The sequence below is a fragment of the Acipenser ruthenus genome, chromosome 4 (genome assembly GCF_902713425.1).
Source record: "Acipenser ruthenus chromosome 4, fAciRut3.2 maternal haplotype, whole genome shotgun sequence".
Classification (NCBI taxonomy): domain Eukaryota; kingdom Metazoa; phylum Chordata; class Actinopteri; order Acipenseriformes; family Acipenseridae; genus Acipenser; species Acipenser ruthenus.
Window position 1 is genome coordinate 54,259,948 of NC_081192.1, and position 22,680 is coordinate 54,282,627.

General features: G+C 37.5%; 1 protein-coding gene across 1 annotated transcript in view; it reads right to left on the reverse strand.

Moving 5' to 3' along the window:
- Nucleotides 1–1,534: 1,534 nt before the first annotated feature.
- riok1 (RIO kinase 1 (yeast)) overlaps nt 1,535–22,680 on the reverse strand; it is a 30,226-nt gene continuing 9,080 nt past the window's right edge. The window contains exons 5-17 of the mRNA XM_033998415.3: nt 22,190–22,232; nt 21,817–21,909; nt 21,319–21,431; nt 20,713–20,793; nt 20,345–20,431; nt 19,826–19,963; nt 10,521–10,624; nt 9,798–9,904; nt 9,543–9,608; nt 8,568–8,687; nt 7,839–7,892; nt 5,570–5,725; nt 1,535–2,264 (exon numbers count right to left, since the gene is read on the reverse strand). Coding sequence (XP_033854306.3) covers nt 2,154–2,264; nt 5,570–5,725; nt 7,839–7,892; nt 8,568–8,687; nt 9,543–9,608; nt 9,798–9,904; nt 10,521–10,624; nt 19,826–19,963; nt 20,345–20,431; nt 20,713–20,793; nt 21,319–21,431; nt 21,817–21,909; nt 22,190–22,232 — 1,273 coding nt within the window. The 3' untranslated portion in view covers nt 1,535–2,153. The remainder of the gene's footprint in view (nt 2,265–5,569; nt 5,726–7,838; nt 7,893–8,567; nt 8,688–9,542; nt 9,609–9,797; nt 9,905–10,520; nt 10,625–19,825; nt 19,964–20,344; nt 20,432–20,712; nt 20,794–21,318; nt 21,432–21,816; nt 21,910–22,189; nt 22,233–22,680) is intronic.

A 22,680-nucleotide genomic window follows, 5' to 3' on the forward strand; every position in this document is an offset into this window, starting at 1 on the left:
ATTTTAGACTGAGATCTGCTTTAAAAACATATGGGGTTCCCTGGGGCTCCAACTTAATCCGTCACCCAGTAGTGGATTGGGTCCTGGGGGCAGCACCTAAGGGCTTAGTCTCCCATATATATAAGCATCTCACCACACACTCCCCTGCCCCCCTCTCTTGTTCAAAACTATGGGAGAAGGATATAGCGCAATGGGGAGGGACTGTAGACTGGGATGCGGTGTGGGGTAGTGTCTTTGGAGCGTCTAAGAATCCAAATCACCAATTTATTCACTTTAAATTATGCCACAGAACTTATTTGACCCCTCGTAAAAGGCATTTTATGGGGCTAGCCCCTCATCCTTGTTGTACTTTGTGCAACCTAGGAGTACCAGGCACTCTGATGCATTACTGTGGGATTGCCCAGATGTTCAGCTTTTTTGGGGGCAGGTAGTAGATTCCATTTCTGCCATTATGGGGAGGTGCTTCCCACTGGACCCTGCCTTTCTTCTCCTGGGTGATGTTTCTAAATTTCCTCTCTCTGAGAATGAACATAGACTGTGGCTGGCAAGTATGACTGCTGCAAAAAAAATGATTGTGCAGCGCTGGCTCCCTCCTCATCAACTCTCCTTGCGGCACTGGCTACAGGTGTTTTTAGACATTATTTTTTTGGAGATGTCCTCAGCCAGAGTCAACGGAGCTAAAGCTTCCACTCTGCTGATGTGGAGAGACTCGGCAACTGCAATTAAGAAGTTACTATTGTTGTAATCAGTATGCATTGCTCATTTATTTGTCGTCAACCCATGTAACGAGGGGGTGGGAGGGGGCGGGGTGGGGTGAGGGGAATTTTTCCAGGGTCTTTCTGTTCACTTTGTATATAAATTTTCAATAAAAACTTAATTACAAAAAAAACTAATTGGCAACGACTAAATTATTAAAAAAAAAAAAAAAAAAAAAAAAAAACCAACAACAATACACTCTAGTAGTTTTTCTGCTACAGACCACTACAAATGAAACCCTCCGTTTCTACACAGTACTCTTTTAGAAATTCAGGACAGCTGCAAACCTATGAACCAAGTTAAGTACTATATTCTAACCAGTGCTATTCGATAGCTGCCGACTGCAGACCCAGTAGCTTTGTTTTATTTCAATAACCACATTTATTTTTAATTATTATTTATAACCGTTACTCAGTGAAATGTTTTGTTTTATTTAGGCAATTTCAAGTTATTAATAAAAGAATTTAAAATTATTATTATTATTTAAACAGCAATGAAAAACATCAGTTTATGAGTAAAGGAAACTGATAATTGTAAATGCAGTAAGGTGAGTAATAAACTGACTCCATTATGATTTAGCAGTTGGTTCAAACAATTTAACAACAAATGCTGGATTGTAAATAAATATTAAACTATAAAGAGAATCCAGAAATAGGAAAACAGGGTTTTTGCGCTGGGTGTTTTTTTTGATGATGATGATGATGATGATAATGTAGGTCGATAAAGTTCAGAGGAGCTGCCCGGGTTTGTGAAGTCTACAAACAATGTCCAAACGAGATTTCTCCTTTCAATATTGTTTATTTCCTTGGGACAGGTTTGTTGCTTTTAGTTACAGCATTAGAATACAGCCCTCAATGAAACTTGTTCAAAGTACCCCGTGTAATGATCTCTCCCCCTCGTCCCAAGAGCTATCAGCCACGTCACAGTACGTAACTTCCAGGTAAAGCCACAGAAGCATTAGCTGCGCAGTACAAAACAGAGTACCAACGAATCATGTTTGCTGTATTAATTCTACACTAATAACATTGATAAAACAAATCTGAACAGTGAAAATACTGTAATCTGGCCAAATATATTCCAACATGATTCTCAAGATAAAATCATGATTAATTTTTTTAAATCACTTGACAGCCCTAATTAATAATATATATATATATTTTTTAAGCCTGGATGCTGCTTATATTCTTGGTGTTTTTGTATACATTAGCTTTTGTGGTAACAAGCCTCTTAATGTTAAATAAACATTTGAAATTGTATGAAGGAGAAAAAAAGTCTAGCCTCAAGATAAAAAAAATGCAGCCACCCAGCAGAGTGTAACTGCAAATACATTACAAGCTACCCCCTCTGCTCATGTAGCTTCACTGCTAGTAAATAGTTTGTCTCAGAGTCCCAACGTCTTATTTGCCCTTTTTCATTTTCACCACCTTCTCTCTTCGTTTCTTGATGTGTTTTGGTATCTTGTTTTTCCTTTTCTCCCTCTGTGCTTCTTTTGCCACCTTTTTCCGTTCCTGAAAATGAAGAGCAAAACAAACCAAGGCCTTAGATTTTTGTATCTAATAAAGTTGTGGTAAGGTTTTAAAATCCATTAGCCTACCCTCAATAAGCCCCCGGACACTCTCTTTCGTTTTAATTCAGCACATGTTGGCCCCCCCAAGAAATATTTAACGCTCTCTGAAAGTTTCGCTAAAGAAGGATGCCAAGCAAGCCACATTTCATTAAAATTACAGTAACCAACAGAAGGTTAAGAATCAGGACTTGTTTGCCAGAACAGATTAAATGTGTAATAACCATGGATTAATTTATCACTCATAAACCTCTTATTGTTTTGCTGTGGACTTTTTCCCCCAGACTGTCTACTTTCACTGTGACTCAGAAGACACTTTTCCTTTATTTCCAGCAATACAACCCCACCTGATCCTTACACTCGTAGGGTTAGGTCCTACTACCTTCAATATAGGAAGGGCAACCATGTGCTACTATTAAACTTAGAATTGTGGTAGGATCCATTGATTAAATAGGCCAACAACTGCTAATTAAGGGCAAGTAAATGTTTAAAAGCAGTGTTTTGTACACCTTCAACACTGGTGTTCATCTTCCAAAGACCCAAGAAAACAGGTAAACTAGAAAAGGGTCCAACACTGCAGATCTGTATAAAAGTTTATAAAAGAGACTGAAACTTGTCTAGTAGTGAAGGACAGGTGACTGTACTCAAAACAGTAGATCTGTAAATGTAACTAATATACAAATATATCAATATCAATTTTATTTACTTTTCAAGACAAGACACTGAAAGCAACTAGTTATTCAAGAGTTCTGTGAAGTTACTTATAGTATGTTTACACTTGGGCCTGAGCTGTCTTGGAGTACTGTAGATCAGATTCAAGATTCTTATTATTTGAGGAACCTGTTTGCACTTGTGCCAGACCAAAGCTGGCTCCGGACCTGTATGCACGTGCATAGCTGCTGAACTGCAGCGAGTGCCTGATGATGTCATATTGACCCAACCTTTCATGAAGACATTCCCACACCCCATGAGGAAGCCTCACTTGGGTCACTTGGGTGTTTCTACTTCAAGGTGGTTGTTCCATGCTAATTAAGATTTAATTCTGACATAAAAAATGGAGCGCATCATCGAAAACTTGTATCGGTACCGTCTGCTTTGCAGAATCCTCAGATATGTAAAAAACACCTCTTTCTTTAAATGTCCACTTTCAAAGTCTCTTCTTCAATGGTATGTGGACATTTAAAGGAGACTGGTGTTATTGTTTATTATATTTACACAAACTGGTGTTATTGTTTATATTTACACAGTCTGACAATTGTAAATTATAAAATTCTCAACTGTAAATGTAAACAATGAATACTTATTTAAAATATTTATTTTTTCTATTCAAAAGTGAAACTCATTTGTTTAATAGGTAAGAAGAAACATCTTCAACTTTCAAATGTGTACTACGTTCTCCCCCCAGAACTCAAATTTATTCACCATATTACTAACAACGCATCACGGTACTATCGATGATACAATTTAAAAAAATAAAGCCTTTTATAAATCAAATGGTTTCCTTCTAGTGGCAGTCCTTTGTTTAAAAGTGAAGTGCTTTTGGACCTGAAAAATATACTGTACATATTAGGGCTGTGTCCAAAGGTTTGAAGGTTCATTCGCTAGCCAGGGATTCGAAGATTGTTTTAAACCTATGAAGGTTCGACAGACGGGTTCACGCACTGTGATTTTTTTTTTTCTTCCCATCAACAGAAACTGTTTGACAATGTGTGCATACGTGTAGGCACAATTGCCTGGAATTAGTAACTATTTTTGAGTACATATCTGAACTAATCTTTTGAATTCATTCTTGAACACGCAGTATGCAGTGCAGCATGTGAACTATTGACTGGAGCAACTCCCGAAACATCCTACACAAAGGAGGGGGGGAGTGAGCCTCGGGCCGGTGGACCTTAACTGAACCCAACACAAAGGGTCTCTATAGGATAATAAATAGATCGGAGCATCGGATCAGAATTTATGGAGGAAACGAAAGCTGGAGACGGCAGAAGGAAGTCATAAATTAGATAATTATACATTACAAACTACTGGAGCAGGGTATAGTATCCAAAGCAGTGGGCTAGTACCTCTAGTGGTTGTAGTGCTTCAGTAAAATCTAGTGTACAAGACAGTGTAAGAGAAGTGCTACAGTAGAATATGTTTGAAACACAAAAAATATACGATAACACAAATCATTTTAATTTTGAAAACTGAGCACCGTCCGCCCCTCCCTGCTCTAGCTTGTGTTATCCAGAGCCAAGCCTTTAATTTCTTCATTCGCCATCTTGACAAAGCGTTGTATAGTGTAAGCTGTTTTTAAAGAAATGTCTCGAAACCCCTCTGCTGTTCGGGATTTTTTTGTTAAATGCCCAGACAACCAAAAAAAAAAAATGAATGCAAAACTGTGCAAGCGACTCGTATCATGGAGGCATAACCAATCTCTGGGATCACTTGACAAGCGTAAGTTCATATTATTAGTAGTATTATTATTAATATTTTAGTAGTAGTAAAATGTGACTGATAACCTGCTGAACACTGACTGTTAAATAAAGCTTTGTCCACTGCAGTTGGTGCTGGTGCAATGCAGCATCAATTACGTGTAAATAAACAAGGTGTATTTTTATTTATTTAAATTATAAAAACATTACTGTTCTATATAACGTATTTTTAAACTACATGTGAATATTTTATTCCATTTATATGGATTACCTGTAAAATAACAAGAACATCACGGCATTATTTTTGGCAACTAGGCTTGTTTCACATTTATCCCACATAAATTACACATTTAATTGTCTTTTCATATTACAGCACAGATATAAAAAGTGTGTTTGTATTTTGGAATCATCTGCCTCCGCCTCTCTCGACATTCTCTCAAAGATATTTTTTGGTTCTATTGTCCGAGTAACAATCCCAACTTCCTGTTGCTGTTGTTTGTGCCTGTTTTGTGGGCGCTGCTCACGAGTGCACGTGGCACATGTGAGCCATCTCAGGTACTGATGCTTTCACAGTAGAGCAGAAAAGACCAAAGCCACCGCAGAGCCACCCTCTGAAGCAGGCCACTTTTAGGACGGCTGGAGCAAGGAAGGCTGCGTTTACACTACAAAAAAAAAAAACCTAAGCTGCCTCAACGCCTGCTTAAAAATGGCTAGTGTAAACAGGGTATTAATGCTGAAACAAAAAGTTAATATCTTGAAAAGGGTATCTATATAGTTCCCCCAGCCCCCAAAACAACTTTGTCCCAGGATGTATGACTGCAGATAAACCTACCTTCTTGTCTAAATCAGACTGCTGTTCTATGTCTTTGGGATGCATCCCCTCCTCCTCCTCTTCCTCTTCCTCATCAGACCCAGACTCCGAGCTCTCTTCACCCGCTGAGCCGGAGTTCTCATCTCCATTTGCTCTGCTTTCCAGAAGAGCAGGCACCTAGCACAATCAATGCAGCAGACATACCAGATGGTGAGGGAACTGGTAAATCAGTGGGAGGGTGAAAGACCAACCAGGTTCCTGTGCCTCAATCATCAGACCTGTCCCAGGCCATCATACCATTTAATAAGCTGTGCCATTTCCAATCCTATATATTTAATAGGGTATCAAATATTAGAACACCTTCTCTAATGCACATTGTATACTCTGTATTCTTTCTTACTGATTATTCCCCAGATAATAACCAAAGCATTGAGCATTGACTATCAATGGTTAAATATTTCTGAGAATGTATGTACTATATATGGCAACAACGGAACCAAACTGTTATTGTGGTCAAAAGGTGAGTAATATTAAAACTGTTAAATTACAACTTGCAACCCTGTTGGCTAATACAATGCCACATAGCAAAACCAGCAAAATGTTTAAACCATCTTTTTTCAGGGGTGCCGTTCTATTTTCAGGGGTGTGGAATTCATATCGCCCGGTGCCCGGGTCAACAAGATTTGTCTGAGAGACAACAAGTTAACATTATACTATGACCGCTGGACAAATACTTTTGTATTTATTTTTGTTTCACTATGTTCATTCTGTTGCTAGAAAAAACACAGTAGATTTCTGGAGTGTCCCGCAAGTTTGCAGAAGTCTGGCACATGCACACAGTTATATAATATTGTGTAATGCTCACTTCAGATTTATCCATTTCACACTGTAAACAAAATAAAATAAATAAAATCAAAAATAAAACCTGCCAACCGACAGAGAACATAGCGAAAAAGAATCCATATTTCAGGGTTTTCCATTTTATTAAGTTACATATTTACGTACTGTCATTTTACTAACTTTCAAAAAACACTGTGAGTAATTACAGTAACTTTGTGCCGTGTCTGCAAAATAACGTATTTACCATAGACATTATGATCATTTTAATTTACAGCAATTATGCAAACATGTGTCATCAGTGCATTTTATCCCACTTTCTCTTTTTTTAGGTAAAGGTGTAGAAAAAGCTAGCATAGGGTTTAACCTGTTGTGGAAAGACAGGTCCCATTTACCGACATCAATATACAGAAAAGAATGTGTCATTTTAATTTAATTGATGGCCTATCTATTATTCAGAAGCCTAATGAAAAAAATATTTGGCGTTCCGTTTTATAGGGCACGATATTCTGGCTTTTTATCTGATAGTATGTTTCTATGCCAAACTGGTATCACCATAGATATAACTCGGGAGGGCTCTAATTGACACAGCAAAGCATTTTAAACCTTGCCCTATAAAAACTACAGACTGCCAGTAATGCAAATGGCTCGTATTCCCATGTGTCTTTATAAGGCTGCATGGTTTATTATTTAGTGATACATCATCATAACTTGCTATTATTCCTGAAACTAAGGCAGCTGTGTGCTGTATAATAACAGATCACGTTTGAACTTTGGGTTCAGTAAAAAAGCCAGGATAAAGAAAAAAAAACAATGAAAAAGAGCTGTGTAAACCTAGTGCCAGTGATAATATTGCCACTTTTTATCTAAAGTTTCATGAAGCAAAAATGGTTATTAATCACCAATTGATTAACTGCATTCACTGTTAAATAAAAGAAAGTCATTTTCAGGGGTGTGGAAAAAATTCCACACCCCTGATTTTGCCTGCAGTGTTTACATAGCACGGAAAATTTGAAGTTGCCATTTTAAATGGTGTAGGAGATATTAGCACTAGTAGGTGTGACGATGGCAGGTTGACAAACTCAAACAGTTTCTACAGGTATGCTTAATAAGTGATAAGAAAGGCTTTTTCACAACAACAAAAATAAGCCCTTATTATCCATTTGCAAATGTTTTATTGACTATATGTAGATGTGAAGCCTGTTGATTTATAAGTTAAAAAAAAAAATCTATATATACATTCTATATATATATATATATATATATAAAATAAATATATATAGACACACACACACACACACAATTAGTACCTGTGAAATATATTGCCAACAGATGGTGTGAATGCTTTCAGAAGTTAAAATCCCCTGTTACTAGAAAGGCAGTCATGTATTACCTTTCAGCTCTCCCCCTCCCCCATTAGAAAACCATGAGTCAGTTTGATGTATCACATTACCTTTTGTACTCCAGACAAATCCCTCCTTAGTCCTGTCACTGTCTGATACAGGATCTGATAACCACAAAAAAGAGAGCATGTTACTAGCAGTTTATATGAGTTATACTTGTTTGTCACTTCATGAATCAACCTGAAAGGCCAGATCAAATAAACAATGTGTTTCCTGCCATAAAAACCCTGTATATATATATTAGTCACATTCCAGAACAATGAAAACACCTGTCTGACTTGTCACAACTAAGCAGTGCTGTCTTGGCTGTCCATGTGAGCTTTACCGACAACCTCATGGGGTTTCTAATTTCTGTATCTCTCAGGTAACTCTAGAAAATATATTTTTTATAGAGTTATCTGTTTATCAATTACCCTGCCTTTTCCAGGGCCCTGCAAGACACAAGCAGAGAGTGCCACTCTGACCTCTTGCTGGGTGGAAATGATTTACAGCAAGTTCTAACTCGCAAGCACATTTGACGAAGAACAGTTTGATGGACAAGACACTGCCACCTGTATTTATACACCTGATAAGTGAAGTGAGATGTTTTTCTTTAACTCAGTGACCCTACACCACACTGATGGAGATCCTGGTATTAATCCTTCACTCTACCCCTGACTTCCAATATGGTCAAGGAGTCATCAACACATTGTTACTCAAAATAAGCCTGTATAAGTCTCGCACGACCCAACCTTAAATGTTCTACATGCAGAGGGAGTAAGAAGTGGGTTGTGACTCACATTATCATGCTGTACATTCAAGACTGTATCCTCTTCTTTCATTTTCATCATGATATCAACATCCCTCTCGTAGTTAGTTACTTCAGTCAGCGTTCTTGGAATGTAGGCATTCTTAAACACCTGGTGTATAGTAAATAGGTAAAAAGGGGGAGTGAGGAAATAATAATAATAATAATAATAATAATAATAATAATAATAATAATAATAATAATAATAATAATCTCTGCAGGGAATTAAACTTAGGTTCAGCCTAACATGGGTCACCAGCAGATCATTCCAACATTGTTTGGAAAGTATTCTCCTATTTCAAAAGAGGAAAGAACATTCTTGGAATGTTCACCTGGTCAATTTGTCAGGCTTTGAAAATAACTGGAACAAAACAAAGGAAGACAGTGAAGCAGTGCAAAACAGATACAGTGGTACTTGGCCGAAGCAAGGATTATATAAAAGGACTATCTTTAGAATTATTATTATCTAAATGTCTCAAAGGTGATGGGAAGTTGAAACCAGAATTTAACTGGAAAACAATTGTTTCAGTTATCTTGCAATATCTCCCAAGGATATGTGTTCAGTAATACTGAAACCATTTGCTTAGCCAGCTATTGACAGAGGTATATACATCTATTAACATATATATATATATATATATATATATATATATATATATATATATATATATATATATATACACACACACACACACACACATACATATATATATATATACACACACATACATACATACATATATATATATATACACATACATATATATATATATATATATATATATATATATATATATACACACACACATACATATATATATATATATATATCTATATACATAGATATATATAATACAATACAGTATACTGTCAGTTTAAACAAACTACAAACCAATACTAACTAAAGACAGAAATTTCACAATGCTTTCTATTGGCCTAATTAAAGTTAATGTAGCATCCAACTTACCTCGTCATCTACTTTATCCCGATTGGATCTTTCCTCCGCTGTTCTATCAGCAGCTTCCTCCATTGCCTATATCACCAGAGAATACAACAAAGGAAGACTGTTATAATAGGCATAATACAACTCACAACACCACTTTTGTTGTGAGGTAAAACATTGGTTATATACTTTTCATTATATATATATATAAAATCCTGCAATGTCCTTTTCCCAATATTATGTATTGTAAACATAATATTGTTTATTTAAAAATCACACCTTTTCCAAATATTCATCGATGTTTTCACTTGTGATTGAAGGATCTGTTACAAACTCAAAGAGCTCCCGTACTGTCATCACTGGAACTTCATGCTTCCAGAAGAAGGCTGTGAAGGAAGGGTACAATACAAGAACACAATGTCAGAAACAAGGGATGTTATGATAGAAAATATAAATGCCAATGTATACTCCAGAACTGTAGACAGTGTGAACAATTACTCTACTTGTTTTCACTGCACATAAATGTGTTGTTTTCTATCACCACCTGGTGGTTTTAATGACACATTACAAGAAGATTTTTACAAACCCACCATTTGTTTTAAGTATGCTAGAATGTACATTGCCCTTCTGTAGTAATATATAATTACCATAAAAGGCTGTGCATATATTTCTAAAAACAGTCATGTGGCAGTGGATTAGGTGAAATAATTCTGTCCAAGACAGATGGTGAAATATATAAATCTGTATTTGTATTAAATCAGGTTCATGATGATAAGTTGGAATATTGCCTTCCAATGTTTTTTCTCAAAGTGTATACTCATAGTAAAAAAAAAAAAAACACACAACAAATCAAATTAAGCAACCACACTCACAAGTATTGTTAGATCTTTTTAGTACACAGCTCCGTTAAGGTTAAATGAATTGCTGTTGTATGAATAAGAAATCCAATTTATAGGAGTTAAAAAATTGGACTATCTACCAAATAAATACATGGCCACCCACCATTAATGTTAGCACAGTCCTTCCGAAGAAACTCCAATGCATGCGGATGGTCGTGCTCCACAGACTGGGATACATCAATAATTAAAACTTCTCCATTGTGGTACCTTCCAAAAGATTAAAATGCATATCAGTGAACAAAGTGTTATTTTTTTCACTTTTTTATGCAGGCATTGCCAAGAACAGTGGTTCCCAAATTGTTTTTGGTGGCCTCAGAGTGCGGCTACATTTTCCTAAAAATACCAATTATATCATATGAAAAATAAAGAAAATAGACATGTACTTATGCACGTCTACATTCTTATATTTATTTATATAATAAAGTCAAAGTGTTTCTCATTTATAAATACAGCAGCCCCACTACCGGATCTTAATTACCAGGCCCTTCCAATAATAAACTGGAGAAAAAAATCAGATGTTAATCAATCATTGATATAAAAGAATACAATACCTAACAGAGGTCACGTTAACACAAAATTCATTAGACGGAAAAATATTTGATCTTGTGTTCATGGGACGCAGACATGCAAATTCGTGGGAATCTATTACACTGCAGCAAAATAACTGTAAAATACTTGCTTGTTTAAAAACACTGCTCTGGAATACAACAGCCTTGATTAAGGTACACTCCAGTCCTGTAGGTGGCAGCAATAAGCCTCATATTTGGCTTAGCAATACAGTCAGCACTCACATATCCAACCCTATCAAAGTTTGACTTCACTGAAGGTTAAACGAGCATAACGCATATCTGATTATTTCATTTTGGCCCATTCCAACCCTAGTCCGTCTTTTCAGGGAAAACAAAAAAAAGATACAAACAATGCCAAAAATACATAGCTGAAAGGACTGTGTTTTAAAATAAGTAGGCCTCTATTTAGATGTACTGTAGTTGGTTTTGTTGGTACAGTACTATATTTTCACAGAAGTAGTATTTACATTCAGAACGATAAGATTCAGAAAATCACTTGCCAAAGAGACGACCGTGGACACGTGGCCTGTGATACAGTACATACATTTAAACCCAGTATGTATTGTAGCAGTATGTAAAATTCCCCATTAGTGACCCAACAGCAAAATGAAATGAAAATGTTAACCATGCACAGAAATGCGTAAAACGTAAATGGTAATGCAATTAAGCAAAAGATTAAAAAAAAAAAAGTTTCCAGAATTAAAACAGTATGTAAAGTCAGTATTCAGAATTACAGAATATAGTGCTTGAGGCCCTAATGGCACAGTTCACTTGCAAATTAACTGCACAAAAGCAACTAAAGACCACAGAATTAAAAAATGCATCAGTTTCTAAAACTGTTTAATGATTAACTTTTACATTTTACATTACCGTAGCTTGTCTCGTTTGCTTTGTTTTTGCTGCATTTTCCTCAAGAAATATATATACACACACACACACACACACACACACAGTGCCTTGCAAAAGTATTCAGACCCCTGGCCAATTCTCTCATATTAGAATTACAAATGGTACACTGAAATTTCATTCTGTTTGATATTTTATTTTAAAACACTGAAACTCAAAATCAATTATTGTAAGGTGACATTGGTTTTATGTTGGGAAATATTTTTAAGAAAAATAAAAAACTGAAATATCTTGCTTGCATAAGTATTCAACCCCCACATATTAATATTTGGTAGAGCCACCTTTCGCTGCAATAACAGCTTTAAGTCTTTTGGGGTAAGTATGTACCAGCTTTGCACACAGTGTCGGAGTGATTTTGGCCCACTCTTCTTGGCAGTCCAATGTTGCTTTGGCCTTGTGCTTGGGATCATTGTCCTGCTGAAAGGTGAATTTCCTCCCAAGCTTCAGTTTTTTTAGCTGACTCTGTCTGTATAAAAGCAGTGTTGGAACAGACTGTGTTACTACACCCTCTTAACCCTTTGCGGTCCATTGTCGGACTGGGTCCGACATTGCAATTATTCCTCACAGGTCCTTTGTCGGACTGGGTCCGACATCATTATAGCAACGCAATAAACGGGTGTCTAGTCGTTGTTTCGCCGGAAAAAGCAGAGAAAACCATTCAATTGCCGAGTGGGAGCGACAGGAGCCGAGACAAGTCGAAAAAAAAAAAAAAGGCGTATCTCATGAATAGTCATACATGGTATCAGGTATCAGATAACGGGGGCGGTCAGAAGTAAACAAGTTGGCTGACTGAATCAGCACACAGAAAACATGGACATTTGCAGAGCTTTTTTGAGATGTTATAGTAATAAAATAATGACTTGGATCGCATTATTGAGGAGTTTGGTGATAAAACGAGTGATCCGGAGATGATCGATCGGTATGTACGACTATTATTGTTATTATTATTATTTATTTCTTACATAGGTGAACGCTATAGCGAACGAAAGGGTGGGGCGGGGCTGGAGATGCCTAGTGAGTGCTTTGTTGATATGCAGGGCCATTTAAACCCGTCTGACTGTGAAAAAAAATACTTTTAAACAGCGTGTCTAAAATTAATTAGACCTGTCGTGCCTGACGCGCAATTAATAAATGGACCGCAAAGGGTTAAGCATTATTTGGACAGTATTGTACTGCAGGAAGTAGTATATTGCTCTCATAATGGCGAGAAAAAGGCAATTAACAAAGGAAGACAGACAGAACATTATAACCCTTAACAGTGTAGGTCTTTCCTTTAGAGAAATTGCAAAGAAAGCCAAGGTGTCAGTGAGTACAGTTTCCTACACCATCAAAAGGCACTTGGAAACTGGAGGAAACTCTGACAGGAAGAGGTCTGGCAGACCCAAAGCCACAACAGAATCAGAAGACAAGTTTCTGAGAGTCAACAGCTTGCGTGATAGGCGGCTCACAGGACAACAGCTTCAAGCACAGCTTAACACTGGTCGAAGTAAGCAAGTCTCAGTTTCAACTGTGAAGAGAAGACTTCGAGCTGCAGGTTTGACAGGTCGAGTGGCAGTAAGAAAGCCATTGCTAAGATGGCAAAATAAGAAAAAGAGGCTTGCCTGGGCCATGAAGCACCGCCAGTGGACTGCTGAAGACTGGAAGAAGGTCTTAAGGACCGATGAATCAAAATTTGAAATCTTCGGTTCATCACGCAGGGTTTTTGTACGCCATTGGGTAGGCGAAAGGATGGTTCCTCGGTGTGTGACACCAACTGTCAAACATGGAGGAGGAAGCGTGATGGTCTGGGGCTCTTTTGCTGGATCCAGAGTCGGCGACTTGCACAGAGTGGCACCCTGAACACCACAGCCATTCAATACCCTCTGGTATACGCCTAGTTGGTCAGGGGATCATCCTACAGCAAGATAATGACCCAAATCATACCTCCAGGCTATGTCAGAACTACCTTAGAAGAAAAGAACAAGATGGTAGACTTCAAATCATGGAATGGCCAGCAGAGTCTCCAGACTTAAACCCCATTGAGCTGGTTTGGGATGAACTGGACAGAAGGGTGAAAGCAAAGCAACCTACAAGTGCAACACATTTGTGGGAACTTCTGCAACAGTGTTGGGAAGAACTTTCCGAACAATATTTGATTTCCATTGTAGAAAGAATGCCACGAGTGTGTTCGGCTGTTATATCTGCAAAAGGTGGCTACTTTGAGTAAAAAATTTAGATTAAATTTTGTTAAACAAAACGATCCCATGATTTCTTTTTTTATCTCCAATTGTTTATTTGTTCTATGCTTTAATTTCAGAGTACATTGAGACATTAAACTGCGGAAATTTCAATAAAAACGGGAAAAATGGAGGTGTTCTAAAACTGTTGACCGGTAGTGTATATTTTAGCTCAAAGAGATATATGGGGATTGATTTTATCCTTAATACAAGGGCTGTAAAACGCAACTGACATGTATCTGGGTAACGGATATCCAAGTGCTAGGTCACATGTGACCCTAAAAACCCTTCCTCCCTTGAACAAGTTGCGAGCACCTTTTTGAGTGAAATGTTAGTCCACCGTGAAAAGCGCAGCAAATTTTTCCAAATTCTGCGGCAAGGGTCCATGATTTCTGCAACAGAAATTCTTGAATTCTGCGGTAGCCTTTTAAAAGTTCTTTGTTAATTTCTTTTTTTTTTTTTTATAGGGCTGTTTTCAAAGTTTATTACAGTACATGCTAAGACGAATAGCAAATGAATACACTAAAACATTTATTGAAACTTTAATAACTTTTATTAATTCCAAAAACAAAATTGTGAGGCCACTGTCAGCAGGTAGAAAAGTAAAATAAATGATCAAATAAATACTGGCATTTTGCAGTTTTAAACCTTTACTGCTATGAGGCGAAAAATACTTTGAAAGTGAGCAACTGCAACTAGAAACAATAAAATTGACAAATAAAAATAAAAATAAAAATAAATTTAAAAAATGTTCTCCATTTTATCAGGACTGTGTGTCAGATGTTTAAAGTCGTGCTTTCCCATTGAAGTCGAGGAAACAGGGCTCTGATAGTTTCTTCAGAAACGTCATGCACGATCTGCAAAACAGTTAACCCCCTTCCTCATACAAGAGTCTCGGATATTCCCCAGCACAACTAGCGGCTGTTTTATTTCCCAAGTGGCTTTTGCCTCCAGACACATGTTTGCTCTTAACAACTGTATCCATGTTAGCTGAGGATTTGAATAGCCACAGCACGTCAGTGTCTAAAACGAGTGGACTGCTTTTCCTAAGAGCGGGTTGAGCAAGATAAACAAAGCAGAGGTATTCAAAAATCTCACTGCGTCACCTTGTGGAATGCTTAAAAAACATGAATTTGTTCTTATGAATGCTAGTTAGGCTTGTTGCCGTGGAAAATCAATAATTCTGCAACCCAGAGTGCATTCTGCAAAATCGCACCGCGATCCACGATCGCATTTTTCACGAGGGACTAAAAGGTATATGCGGCAGAGATGCATGGCTCTTTGATAGAACCAGCTTCATTTCTTTGAAGTTTTTGCAGGTATCAGGCTTTTAAAAGTCACCCACACCTATGATGTGCAGAAATGGATAAAGGATCCTGTGGTGGCTTTGATAGACCCACTGACAGCAGAGCCTGATCCAAGACTGTCACTCCTGCTGGAAGCGGGCTGGTCTTTGGGATACAAATTGAACATTTGTGAAACTGCAACAATGTTAAAATATTGTAATAACGTCATAAATAGTCTGTGTTCATATGTCTATCTATACACAGACAAAGATATTGTTTAAATTACAATATAGCAGAGTTTAAACGTTCATAAAAATGTACCAAAATGCACATCACAGGAGTTTATTAGCCTTTGTGTTAACAACTGATCATTTAGTATCTGATGGATGGGATGTAAAATTTTGGGCATGTGCGTTTCAGGAACGCATGAACAGAAAAGCTAGCACGACCTCGGACCTAAGCATAAGTACATTACTAACGCATTGAAGTTAAATACATACAAAAACCACTTTCACGTTCCCATTACAACCACATGCTGCACAATTTACAGCTGAATCTAACAAAAGTATAACAATTTCCAAACTGTAACATTCCAGAATAATAATTATTTAGCATGTCACACAGTAGTTAGTTATATATTTTTCTCTTGTGTTATTTCAAGCAGAAACAATACAAATGTAGACATCACTTTTTTTTTTTTTTTATCTCTGACATTGTAGTTTCCTCGCAATAAACAAAGTGGCAAAAGCCACATTTTCAAGTAATAGCATTTTTATCCAATTGCATTTTGCGCAAACATCCCTTTCATCTGTGAGTGCATTGAGAAGAATGGAAGATACAGCAGCAAACCACAGGCGATCATTTTGATACAGTTTATTTGCAGTATTACTGGTTTACTTTTGTGTTATATTGGTATCGTACTTGCTATTATATGTCAACAAACAAGATTGATTCAAACAAACATCGGAAGTAAAGATTGATGCGTGATGTGGGGATTTTAATAAACAATAACTTTGAAAGAAGGTTTGATTTTGTGAAAGATGGGAGACCTGGAACCGACATCATCCTTTGATTTTGCACCGGAGTATACAGCAATGCATCCCGCCCTTCATCTTTGCATGCTTCCATGGTGTTCCCATTCCTCTGTGCATTAGCACCAATAACAGACAAGCAAGTACGTGTCATAGTAATAATGTGCATGTTATTGTTTGTAGAAAGTTTTATTTTTATTCATCACAAATCTTGCATATGTGTTTCCCTGTGTATAAAAATGTTTTATTCTTCAGATCTCGTGTTTTGTATTTTATACGGTTTATAAAAAAAAAATGTTTATTTTATTGTCCATTGCATGCTTTGCTATTTACAAAAAACATTTTATTTTTATGTGTTACATTTTTTAAAAAATAAATATTTTTTATTGTTCATAAAAAAGTACCTATCAAAATGTGTGCATCTTACTTACTGTACCATGTTTTACACACCGGGGCTTGAAGTGTTAATGGAAATGTTTTGTTTATGTATGTAAAATTAGTTTACGTTTTATTTTATTTCTAATAGTATTTGATAGCAATTTCAGTGGTAAATGGGCAAAGACATGCACGTTTCTAAAGTTAACTGTAAAACAGTAAAATACTAGGTGCTGGTTTGTGTTACAGACATGCATTTCAGGGGGTTGTGGCAGTAGTGCTAGAATAAGGCTGCATTCACACTGGGTCTGTGTGGAAACAAGAATGGACTCGGTCTAGTTTGCTTCGTGTGAAACAATGTGCTTGCTGTTCATACTTATCTGCGAGCAAAGGGACCGAGTTTGTTATTATTGCGAGCTAATTATTTTATTTTTGGTCCAAGTTCGTTGGTGTTTTTTTTGGGTCCAGGACCGAGTTCGTTGGTGTTCATAATGCAGTTTGCAAGTGCACTCGGTTTGTTTATATGGTCTGTGAACGGGATGTTTACAATATCCTGCAAGGTATCTTGAAAGCTGGCAGCTATTGAAGTATTGCTTCAGTTTTTAATAGCATGCTTTATATTCTTATATATTACTGTTGAAGAAAGCAGGGGAACAGGGGGAGTACTTTGCTAATTTAACTAATACATTTGTTAATTGCCTGCAGTAGGAGAAACACAGTTAGGCAATACTACACAGTTCTCCTACTGTCGGCATTAAACAAAGTAATTTGAGAAAATATATTTTACTATTTGTCCAGTTCAGCTTGGCTTTTGGTGTTTGACCAAATTTCTATGAGAGCTTTAGTTTCTCGCACTGTCCATGTAATTTAGGGCTACCAGAGTGAAAACTGGGATGTTTTTTTTTTTTCTTTTCGTTAATTCACTGACTTCATAGCAACTCTGACACCATCAAAATAACACAATAATACAATAATAGTTTAAAAATGTTAAAGCATTACTTTCTTTATATTGTCATCTCAAAACATGTTAATTGTACAAAAAGCTAAATAAAAAATAGATCAGCTATTAGCAATACCACTTAAACATGTGAACACAATCAGAACGATCCGTAAGATCAAGTCAATCAAATAATCCATAAGATTGTTGATTTTATTTTTGAATAGCGCTAACACAACCTAATACATTACTCTGTTATTAACATGCTGAGCACACCAATATAGTTTGTGTGTGTATATATATATATATATATATATATATAATTGATACAAAAATCGCAAAACTGGGATGATTGAACAATTTTACTGTCTCCAGCCACGACGAAAAATGAAGGCTGAAAAACGGGACAACACCTAATGCAGCCCTGAAACATTTAGTTTTTGCTCTACTTGTTTCCTCAAAATATAAACCATGCGCAAAATTGTTACTTCCGAGTCAAGTTACCTTGTATAGTATGTTTCCTATGTGCAAAAGGACCAAGTCCACCAGTTGTTCACATTGAGGTTTAGCAAGCGAACCAGTGCGTTTGGTAAACAGACCGAGACTACCTCTTTAGGTAGACTCGGTACGGTTAATTTCCCAAGCAGACTTTGTTGTTCACACTTCATACTAAATGTACAGTGTGGACCAAATCCTAGTGGACCCAGTTTGAACCCAACCTAAAGCCCCTTTCACACTGGCATGCTTTACCCAGGTTGGACCCAACCCGGGCCATGACTGACCCAAGGTCATGCGGGTTGGCTAAGCGTTCTTACATTTTTTTTATTTTTTATTTTTTTAGTCGCCAATGGTTTTTACTCCGGTTTTCTCCCCAGTTTGGAATGCCCAATTACTATTTTTTATCCCGGTTCACCGCTGCAGTCCCCCGGGAACTCGGGAAACAGAGGCTGAAACACGTGTCCTCCGAAACGTGTTCCTGTCGATCCGTCATTTTTCGCACTGCGGATCCACAGCAAAGCCACGAGACCTATAGTGCCGGAGGACAACACAGATCTGAACAGCTCCACTGCAGACCCGCAGACGCCCTATCAGCCACAGGGGTCGCTGGTGCACTGTGAACCGTGTATTGCCCTGCTGACCTAAGCCCTCCCTATCCATGCAGCGCTCGGTCAATTGTGCGCCACCCTCTAGGACCCCTCCCCCCCCCCGTCCCCCCGTCACGGTCAGCAATTACGTAGCCTAGATTCGAACTTGCGATCTCCAGGCTATAGGGTGCATCCTGCACTTGACACGGAGTGCCTTTACTGGATGCGCCACTCGGGAGCTTTACCTGCTTTTTGAAGAAGCAGGGTTGACCTAGGGTGACAGAAGCAAGTACGCAATGCGCGTACACAATGTCCTGGTAGCAGCAACGTTCACATGCAACGCTTTCATCTGTCTCTGCATTGGACTGGCGTCCTGTGAAATCCAGTTTCAGCCAACCTCTCACAAATTGTTTGGAAGACTTTTACGGATGCTTCCATCCAAGCTTCTCTGGATTGTTGAGTAGAGCAAATGTTTCTGTTGCTCCACGCCACCTCTACAGCAGTCTGGCTCATGGTGTGTCTCAATCAACAAACCATGAATAAACAGAAATGGCTCAAGTTCCTTGCGGAAGTAAATCCTTCACGCAGGCGTGGCTGTTACTTCTCAGATTTTCAAGCGCCCATCTTGTATCTTATCTCGCTAAACGCAGGTTAAAGAGTGTCGACCCACATCCTGAGGGGTACGTGTTTTCACACTATGTGGGATTGTGACCCAGGTCATGATCCAGGTAGAACCGCCAGGGTGAAAGGGGCTTTATTTGTTCAACAAGTTATTTACAATTAGGGCTGTGTTCAAAGTTTAGTTCGCTAGCCAGGAATTCAAAAGGTAGTTCTAGAGGAATTACCTTCTTTAGGATACTTATTCATAACTTTAATAATCACAATGATTGACATTTTAAAAAATAACGGCATACAAAAGAAAGGGAGGGTATTACAGCAGTCTGTTTTTTTGGTACCAGTGCCAAAAGAAAAAACGTTACAGGACAATGGTTTAATGACTTACAGCAGATTGAATTCACTGAGATCCGCATGGACCAGCCTTGCATCCTGATACATTCTCCTCATGTACTGAATCACTTGCAGGTATAGCTCCCGGGATTTGGACTCTGACAGTTGCGCATTCCTTAACAATGGAGCAGGCCTGAGAAATTATAGACAATGTAAAAAAAAGTTCCAAACATCATCGGCCTCTTCTATTGTCAACACCTAGTTGATAATCCCACATCTACAAAAAGACAAAGGCAATTTGTTTTTTCCCCAGGTAAAGGGTACAATTCTTTAATATTAATAATTAATATCAAATTAACATTGTTAATTAAGGTCATTTTTGTTCTCTGCAGATGGCAAAGCTTTTTTTATTTAATTTATTTTTCCAAGCTGGTTACCGACAGCCTGATTTTTTGCACAGCATTTGGAATATAATCTTATAAGAAATCTTGATAGTAAACATATCTTATTTTGACATGCATGTAAAGATAAGTAATTAGTAAACTGCACATCAAAATTAAAAGTTAAAACTTACATTTCATTCTTGCCAATGAATGCCATGACAAGAACGTGACCTCTCAACATAATGGGCTCTGGACAGGGTATTTTTGCTGTTTGTAGCCTAAAAGACATAAACAAATGTATTGGCAAGCAAACTACAGACTAAAATATATCTGAAATGTAAGAATACTTAAAGCCACAGACAATATTAATTTGTAGCGTTCTCATTTTAAAGTTGGCATCCAAATATGTAATGAGAATTACTTAATTTAAAAAATAAAAAATAAATAAAGGAAAGAATGTAATGAATATCTTTGTATAGTCATAGACATATCTACACTTCGCATCATAACTTTTATTATGCTCTAGCTAAGCAGCTTTGTTTGTGGCCCAAGTACCCACCTAATCAAGTTCCTCATTTCTTTTTCAGCCCAGGTTCTGACCATTTTTCTTGGATTTCCTTTACAGTAACCATGACGAAATCTTAATTAAAACAGCAAAGAAAAAATTTACAACTTTCATTCACTGACTGCTTTAATAAACAGTTGTATTGATGTGTTATAAAATGTGGTTTGTATCATTGATATGTCAAAAGGTCAAAGCAATTCAGCAGTGAAAGGTTTCACTTTTACTGGCCCAACACTGACAACGGAACTTAATATTAGGTCGGTGGTCAATGTTGTAGTCAGTAACACATTTAGCATGCAATGTTTATATAACCCTGCAAATATGAAGTGAGTACCTCACATGGTATGAAGCCAGTACCTCAAAATCATTAGGTTTTTGACATGCAGAAAGCAAAAAGTCACATCACCCCAAATGTGGCAGCCATTTTAGGTCAAAGTGACAGAATGCCATTGTATTTTGCACAAGGAGTTTCCATAACACAGAAAATATGAAGTTGCCAGCTTAAATGATATATGGCATATTCACAGTAGTAGGTAGTGGCAGTGGATTTATAAACTCATGCAAACACCCCTACTAGGGTTGCTTAATTAATGAACTTACCTAAACTCACCACTGACATATTTATCCCGATCTTTAAAGATCAAAATTGAAGTTTTATAGATCTTTAAGGCTCTGCTTTCCCCCTGTGCTGTGGTAGCATGGTAAACATTGGCCTGCATTTGGAAATGAAATGTTACCAGAGTTTAGGCCTAACTGGGTATTATTTTATTTAAAAAGAATAAGGTAAACTTGCAAGTTAACATTCTTAACTTCTTGTAGTTTTACTTTATTCTTTTTAAATATATTATACAGTATTTTACTTACTAGGGTATACAATATTGTAGGTCTAACCTCCCACAGGGCAATGAATCTGTGGGTAAAAGTCAATAACTGGACAGAATTAGCTAAATCTCCGAGGTAATGTAACCAATGTCCTTGTCTTTTTTACAATTACATGTGTTGAATCATAACAGTATTCCAACTCATTAAAGTTAAGTTTACAAATAAGGAAAGAAAAAACACACACTAAACACTGACAATGGTAACAGGAAATTTTACCTCCTTGCCAGTACTTATGCAACCATTGATTTCCGATATGACCCCTCTGCTCAGCATTTTGAAGAGAATCATCCGAGTTCTTGGATCCAAAACCTTGAAAACAGAAACTATTTAAGCCGTGTCCTAAGGGTGTGAATCTTACCTGTTTAGCTGCCTAGCTCTGTTCTTACCAGAATTATGACCAGCAATCCCAACAAACAACCAAACGCTACTGTCTGTTTCTGGAATACCCCCAAAACGAAAAGAGGCATGGGGGCGGGGGCGGGGGCGGGGGGTGTAATGCAGCCATTGGGTATGAATAGGCTCGCTACTTTTCGATTGTAATCAGTAAAGCTCGTTAAGCGTCGAATTCCCCAATAAATCAAATAACTACCTGTTCCACTGTGGCTCTGTCTGACTTGTCCTTAACTCGATACCTGAAAACAATTTTTACATTTATTATTAACTGATCATGAAACAAATAAACTGCAGCATTTTGACATTTGTTGCTCTGACTAACTCATGCAAAATATACAAGAGGTTCATCTGTTACAATAACAAGTATCCAGTGAGTTTGGTTGTACGCAAAACGCTAAAGTGAGGGGGGGGGGATGGGGGGGTTCGCTCGACCTATAAAAATAATGCTTTGCTATTCCTTAGCCCCGCCCATCTAGGAAGGACAACAGTGGGAGCCCTGTTCGTGAGGTTTGGATTTGTACACAGAAGATCGTTGGCGTCTGGAGCGAAAAAGAGACAGGCAAGCAAGGCTGAGAAAGACAGCCTGACCAAAAAGAAAATAGTCTTAGTTACGTACCCGAGTGGGGACGTGTGTAGTTAGCAGGGGAAACCCCACAGAGTATAGTAGGGGAATAGCACAGCGCAAGC